The following is a 7,631-nucleotide window of genomic DNA, read 5'->3' as shown; positions in this document are numbered from 1 at the left end:
AATTTACAGGCTGCGCCGTAGTTAGTCCCTTATGCCTATTGTAGTTAACCGCTAATATCTATACCGAACAACAACATCAACAGATTTAAACCTGTATTAGTGACCGCTTTTGCACAAGGACTTGGCCATTTTGGTCAGTTTTGGTCAGCATTACGAATCATCTCTGTAGGGAACATCTGTCTACTGTAACCATCTTCCTCAAGTCCCAATGCTGGTTACAATCATCATCGTCTCATGGATCTGTGGATGATGCGGGTCTCCGCAGCTTTCCCTTTCTCCCCTGTCCATCGCCTGTCTTGTTACTCCGTCCCAAGTGAAACCCATCTCCTCTATGTCTCTCATAACTGTTTTTCCTCGTCTACTATAATCAGGTCTGACTGTTCTAAATGTGTGTGTGTGTGTGTGTGTGCAACACCATGACCTAAAAAAAACAACGAAAGCAAACTGGTGAAAAGAGACAATAGCTTAAATAAGCGTAAAAGGTTAGACATAGCCAGAAGGCAATTATGAATAATAAGAAAGGCAGGGTAAATTTTGTTGATCAACTTTGCTTAACCGGAAAAAAAGGCCAGATCTCTTAAGCCATTGATCAGTCACTCCCTTATACTTATTGTTTTAGGTAGCTCTGGAAGTAAAAGATAACTAAAAAGAAGGAAACTTAATATTGAACAAGAACAATGGGAACGCCCCCCAATTCGTATTTGGGTCGTCTGTATGTTACCGAATCTTAGCCAAGGAGACTCAAACAAAGGCTAAGATGATAAAACCTTGTACTAAAAGTAGTACATCTATTCTTTACCATACGGGCTGTCAATCAGATCTAAATCGTAAAGTATAGGCCTTTCAAAATTGATTTGATTATATTATTACTTTAAGTAAAAGTGAAGAGACACAAAGCACCTACAGCTGCAGATCTAGTTTTCTTTAAGTTCTATCAGGGAACATGGTAACAGTGGGAGACGCAATACAAAACGTGCCATGTCCTAAAAGTAGCACCCTATGGCACAGTGCTACTGGTATATAGCTTTAAGGGATTCCCAGCTAGCTAGGACTGAGTACCAATAACCAGGACAGTGTCTGAAGTCTGTCCGGTCTTTCCAGTCTTCGGCGCGTTCAGTCTTCCATCAGAGGCGGTGAGAACAGGTTGACTCCGTACGATCGGGCGCTCTTGGGCAGCTGTTGCGCTGGGAGACGGTCGGAGTTCGTGTGAGGTGCTGCGCTAGAGTCGTCGGGAAAGCTGGGAACTTTTCCTGGGCATTGCCGCGGTAGAGACGTCAGTTGTCGCGCGCTGTGACAGCGAGGACTATTTTGACACACTGCGACAGTAGGAAGGCGCCGCAGGGATGCAGCTTGTCGCACGGCTGGTGATGCTGGCCGCGGTCGCCGTCTGCGTCTGTTCAGGACCAGGTAGGGCTCTCCTTTATTGGTTTTCATATCGGCCTGGTTATATACGTACATTATGCCATTGTCGTACGTTTGCAAACTGACGGGATTTTTGGTACAATCCTGCGTGTGTCTTACAAATTACAGCTGTTCCCTGAACACAGAAAACCGGCTTTCTTAGTTCCATCTCTGTCCTCGGTTGGTTCTGTAATTGTATGCTTCAAAATGCTCTCAGATTTAAATCGTAAGATGTCCTATGACGAATTTTGCCGCACCGTATGTTATCACAAACCAGTACGAATCCGCAGACTTCGACCAACTTTCGTCGTTGCTATATATACGGGGGTTCGAGTGTTCGAGCATAAAATCGGAGTCATATACAATGTAGATGTAGCTAGAAAAGATCCGCACAGATGTCTTAAAAAGTTTTTTATGTGGTCTGTGCTTTATATAAGATGAAGAGTGACCATGTGGCCCTCCTGATAAAAAGTGATAAAAACTCAAACACAGCAACACCGGACATTGACATTAATCGATTGATCAAATGACTGCAAAGTGGACGATTATGTTGAATATGAGTCGTGTTACAGGTGTGATATAGTGTGTAACCCTGTCGAGTTTAGATATAAATTCGTACTTTAACTTTACTGAAGCTCAATCAGACAACACCAAACCCTACTGACTCAAGAAGGGGCGTGAACAAAGTTTAGACAACACCGGTGTCTGTATAAAGAGCAAAGTGTCCCCTTAAGGCATGTCACACCTTAAGAAAGATCGGCGGTACAGACAGAAAGTTAACATAGGCGAACAAGCTAACGTGGACAACTTCTGTGTTTGTTCTGTAGGTTAGGGTTAGGCAGGGTCGAGTCACATTAAATTTGCTTTGGAATCCCTCTTTGCCTTTGATAACTTTCAACTTTTAAGAACACATTATGCAAATGGAGTCCTCAATGGGGGTCATCTGTATCATATTTCATATGTCCCTCTATTGTCTAATAGACCAGTGATGACCTTTTGCTCTTCTGAGTCAGATCGGAGGTTCGGCAGACCTGTCTGACTACAAGCGAGAGTTGTCTATATCTAACTACAGTAGGATGCAACGATGTCGACGACCTTTATCTTAAAAAGTGTGGTACAGGTGATATGCACCTGTACCACACTTTTTGCACTGTATACGGCCACTGCTAGGCGACCAAACTTTTTATACTTTACTTGACTAATTTTATGAACGAAAGTTTTTTTTACGTTTCATGTGTTTTGTTGACTTTTTAAATCGTACTTTTACACCTTGGACCACATTCCAAGTATGAAATCAAGGACAAAAAGATTCCAATGGCTGCCGTACGGTTGCAGTGCGATTGTCTTCTAGTGTAAAGGGTAGTAAAATCTGTGTATCACCCTGAATAGTTCAGAGGAACAACATATTGCTAGCATGCTAACAACATCTGTCTGTAAAATTTACTCAATGACTAAATTCACTAAAAGCTACTGTTATCCTGTCCCCGGAACAGGTGCAGTCGACTCTGTGACTTATGTTTTGATAATCTATAAGTAAATCTTTTGGTAGCTGTAGGACAATATTGAATTGACAGGACATTATCCATCCCCCCTCCCAAAAAAGATACCAGTACAACAAAAAGAAAGAATGACAAAAACACTTCAAAATTACGCCGAATCTCTGCGTGAATCATATCTGTGAAAGTGTGCAAACAATCATGGATTAAGTGATAACTTAATTTGTCTCAACCTAATCATTGTCCATTCTTACCCGTGGTACCCACTGCATTTTTATGTTTGGTTCCCCTCTATTGACCATGCCACTCCCTCCGGCCACGCAGCAAGCTTGGGTTCTGGTATGTTGTTGTCGGCGTTGTCGTGTATACGTAAGATACGTAAAAATGAAGAAAACCCTGCTGACATGGTGTTTGCCATTGATCAATATTATATCACTTCATTGATGACAGATACTGCACACTAAAGAAACTAAGAGTAAGAAATAAATTAGTTACAAAAGAGACAAGGGTGTTGATATGATAATTATCCTATTTTAAGTTACCAATTCAGTGACAGAATCTTAACTACAGAATCCGCTTAAGTGAGCATCACAGTCTTTCCGTCAAAACAGTCTACATTACAGCGAAAATGTCTATCTGTTGATGAGATCTAGGTCGTCTTTTCATTTCAATATTTTGGATCTCCTGCGAACAAAGACAGAGTGTTTTCTTCTGTAATCAAATCGTCACGCTCTTAAGCATGCAACAAAGGAAGGGGGCGGTGTTCCCTTCAGGGCAAATGTGAGAAGCCATCTTGGTTGGAGACAATTTCTTGAAGAGTAACCTGTCTATGCTTACTACCAAGCTAAAATCGGCTTTTGATGTGTCACTGTGGTTTTACACACACAGAACTGAGTAGCAGAGTTCAAAACGTATCGACAAACTAACTCATAAGATTCACATTCTAGGCATCTTTGGTGGAAAGAATCGCTTGGAGAGTAACCTGTTGAGTAGTTACTACCAAGCTAAAACCCCTGTTCAACGGGCATTTGATATGTTTTAATATGTATGTCATTCTGCACACAAAACTTATTCAAGCATATATAAACGTATCGACATAGGCAAAGTCATCACCTTCTCATTCAACCATCTCTATGAGTCAGAAGAGTGGTGTGGTACTTGATGCGTGCGAATTGTCTGCCTCTGGCCTCAAGCGATTTAGACAACATTTTTGAGGAGCGTGTCTCAATTCAAATCTGTGATTCGATTCCTGTCATTACTGGCTAGAGGTTATATGCTTGGAAAAACACAACTTTTCTCACCCCACAATCTTACCTGAGTCATTTCGAGGTCCCATCAAGACCTACCCACCTACCAAGTTTCATGACAATCCACCCATGGCTATTTGAGTTAACCAGCTAAACCACATACATACAGACATACATACATACATACATACATACATACACAGGCTGTCAAAAACATAACCTTCTTTTGGAAGGTAATCAAAGAAAATACCATTGCCACTGTACTTCGAAGAAATGTTGATGAGTTTACGTTCGGAAATGGTTGGTAATTAATTATCCTGATTACAAAGCCGACAGTGGTCGTTGAAAATTTGATCCCTGCATACCCCTGTGTTAGAATAGAGTTCAATATTTTACTATGATTACTACCAACACAGATGAAAGTTTATAATAAATTCATGATTGTTTCTAAAAAAGATCTATCCATAGCTTCTTGAGTTCTCGTGCTAATCCACATACATGCATACGAACTGTACCAAAAGACATATTGCTTCTTGACGAAGGTTAAATCAAACTATTGTAGATTAGTCCGCCCACCGTAAGTGGGCCTCCTTGTGACAGGGCAGCTAGGTAGTCTTAATCATTTTAAACAACTGCATATATTTTGACGTTTTTTTTTTAGATTTGCTTGTGTATACGTTCGTAAATATGGACCGTCGAGTCTGAAATAAACAATAAACAAAGAAAGCGTTGTACTTCGTAGAAATGTTGACATGATTCGTAAATAATTTCATAAGGTTGGTAAACGAATGAATGGCAAAGTTCTTTGATCACAACCATTTATTTTTATGTTATGTAACACCTTTAGTGCACTATGCACCAAGTAACATCTAGCGTCAGTGCACAGTAAACCAGTCAGAATTGCCCTGATGAAGATGACAGACGGTCATCGAAACGTCGGCTCGTAAGAAAATAAATGGTTGTGATGAAAGAACTTTGCTATTCATTTGTTGACATGATAATTTTTGTCCCCAACAGTACGGAGAGACCTGATGGACCAGGACATGTACATGGAACAGATCACGGATCTTCTCAATGGCCTCACTGATCACGTGGCAGATGCTGACGAACACATCCAGGAAGTCAGGGACAATGAAGAGGAAGAAACTGCTGGTAACACTGTTGTTAATTCTTTCGTTACATGCAAGCATGTGAAATTCAATAACTTGTAAATGCCATGGAACATGGTAAACATGTACGGATCGGGACAAGGCAGGCTAGGTTTGTATGTGTAGCATATAGTTACCGGCATCATTCTTAACTTCGTATTGAGGCTTTTTATTTCGCATTAGCAATAATATTTCAATCGTAGAAACCATAAATTATTGTACTACTTGTAATGCCATCTTTGACACTGAATTTTTAGCATACAAGTGGTGAACACAAAAGTTGGTACCTTCCCATAAAAGGAGCTTGTAACTAAAGTCAAAATAAAATTTGATACTAACCTTTATCTATTATTGACAACGGTATTAGCACTGTTTTTATCATATCCGTACACGATGTCGAAGTCATACGCGAAAGTATTAAGGATTTAATGTGACAAACGGACACCGAAACGTCTGCTGAATAAAAACACTTATTTGTGTACAAAAATAGTCTCTTTTATTCTGGTATTGATCCTGTATTTATTCCCTGTGTACAAGACGCGGAAACTGATGATGACAAGGTGATGATAGATTTCGCATCACTGCTTCAAGCCATCGACGAGGACGATCATGAGCGAAGGGCCGATGAAGAAGACAGCGTATCTGGTAAGTCATACATGAAAGTAAACATTGCATCTGTTCTATAATGTAGCAGTGTTGTATAGCATGAAACATCTGTGTTGGTACAAGTCAATTTCCAACACTTAGACTACGGTTGTGTGTTGTATGTTTAGTAGTAAGGACTAAGTCATTTTCATAATTCACAAAACATATCAATACTTATTCGTCAATGTTGCTATGACCATCGATATGCTACAATTAGCTCAGCAGATGCAGCTTTTGTTCGAATCGTCTTTACATCAGGACCGTTCGGTCTTGCTTTCAGCTATCGATGAACTATCCAGAAGAATTTTATCCTCATTCACTTGCTAATTGTAACCTTAGGCGATTTTATAAAGTAATTTGATGTGTACACTGATGGAAACATGTCATGTACGCTCTCATTTGTGTTGGTTCCACGCCCGAGCAGATAGTGAGAACAAGGTTGACCACGACGAGTTCGGAGACACGATAACCGTACATCTGACGGACCTGGACCAAGCTGATGATGAGGAAGAACAGGGTCTGAGGGGACTTCCCGGTGAGTAGTTCATGTTTACCTGCACAGAAGGAAAACACATTGTGTTTGCTCTGATCCTTCTTCTTCTTCAAACATACATAAAAGGTCAATGACCTGAACCAGATGCCTGTCACGATGGTAACTGATCATGATGCTGTAACAGACACTCTGTGGTTTTGGATTACATTATGTAGCAAGTTGCAGTTAGTGTGTGTGTGTGTGTGTGTGTGTGTGTGTGTGTGTGTGTGTGTGCTTATTACTATAATTTGAGCAACACTCTTGCTCAGTATGAATACAGATGTAAAGCAAAAGTCATGTGTTTGAAAGTTGACCAAATTAGTCTAAAACACATCATTTGTTTGTTTTTTTACCTCTCAACTATGAACAGAAGACGAATCTGTTTCCCTGCCGGAGTTTCTCCCGCTCGTCTCCCTACCGGAGTCTTCTGAGGAGCTTAACGAGCATGAAAAGAAAGGTGAACAATGTTTACTGGCTACTATACTAACTATTATACATTACTTTAATATATATTATCCATTTATTTACTTCAACGCGCACAGTCAGGGCAGCCCAACTAATTATAACCTGTAGCTATTGCACTGCAATTGAATTTGACATGGACAGCATACCATTATGAGTAGTTAAAAACCGTTGCATATTTGAAATAGCGTGTGCCTTCTACTTTATATTCTTGTTTGTCTTGATTGACTGTTTGTCTTCTGCCATATGTTTCTATACTTATTATTTGTCAATCATTAAAGAATCAACTATCAACACAATCCTAAACGTGGTATATTCATTGTGTTTCTATCATTTTTAAGGCTGTAATGATGGTTGCCCAGGCTCGGCTCAACCTGGTGAGTGAAATCTTTTTATGTACAAAGCGGTGGAGGTAATGTTGGATTAGGCGTGTCCAATGCCGTTTTGTGTGTTAGCTATTTAGATATCCAGATTGTTCTCGATTTTGAAATCCAATAATTAGAATGTTTGACTATTGACGATAATGCTTCTGTTTTTAATAGCCGAGGATTCTCCAAAACGAGGCGTTTACATCAACATAGGCGGACCTGGAGGATACCCATCAGGCGGGAACAGCGGTGTGTACATCAATCCTAGCCTGGTTACCAAACCTATTATAGCTCCCGAGTCCTACATCCTCTCCACAAATAGAGGAGAGGAT

At 40.3% G+C, this 7,631-nt stretch overlaps 1 protein-coding gene across 1 annotated transcript in view; it reads left to right on the top strand.

Moving 5' to 3' along the window:
- Positions 1-1,245: 1,245 nt before the first annotated feature.
- The window catches only part of LOC109487128, a 40,397-nt gene continuing 34,011 nt past the window's right edge, over positions 1,246-7,631 (top strand). The window contains 7 exon segments of the mRNA XM_019791096.1: positions 1,246-1,407; positions 5,162-5,296; positions 5,830-5,937; positions 6,362-6,472; positions 6,840-6,926; positions 7,273-7,308; positions 7,474-7,548. Coding sequence (XP_019646655.1) covers positions 1,344-1,407; positions 5,162-5,296; positions 5,830-5,937; positions 6,362-6,472; positions 6,840-6,926; positions 7,273-7,308; positions 7,474-7,548 — 616 coding nt within the window. The 5' untranslated portion in view covers positions 1,246-1,343.

Source organism: Branchiostoma belcheri, unplaced genomic scaffold (assembly GCF_001625305.1).
Source record: "Branchiostoma belcheri isolate BF01 breed outbred unplaced genomic scaffold, Haploidv18h27 scaffold86, whole genome shotgun sequence".
In the NCBI taxonomy this organism is placed as follows: domain Eukaryota; kingdom Metazoa; phylum Chordata; class Leptocardii; order Amphioxiformes; family Branchiostomatidae; genus Branchiostoma; species Branchiostoma belcheri.
This window is presented reverse-complemented; position numbering and strand designations above follow the sequence as displayed.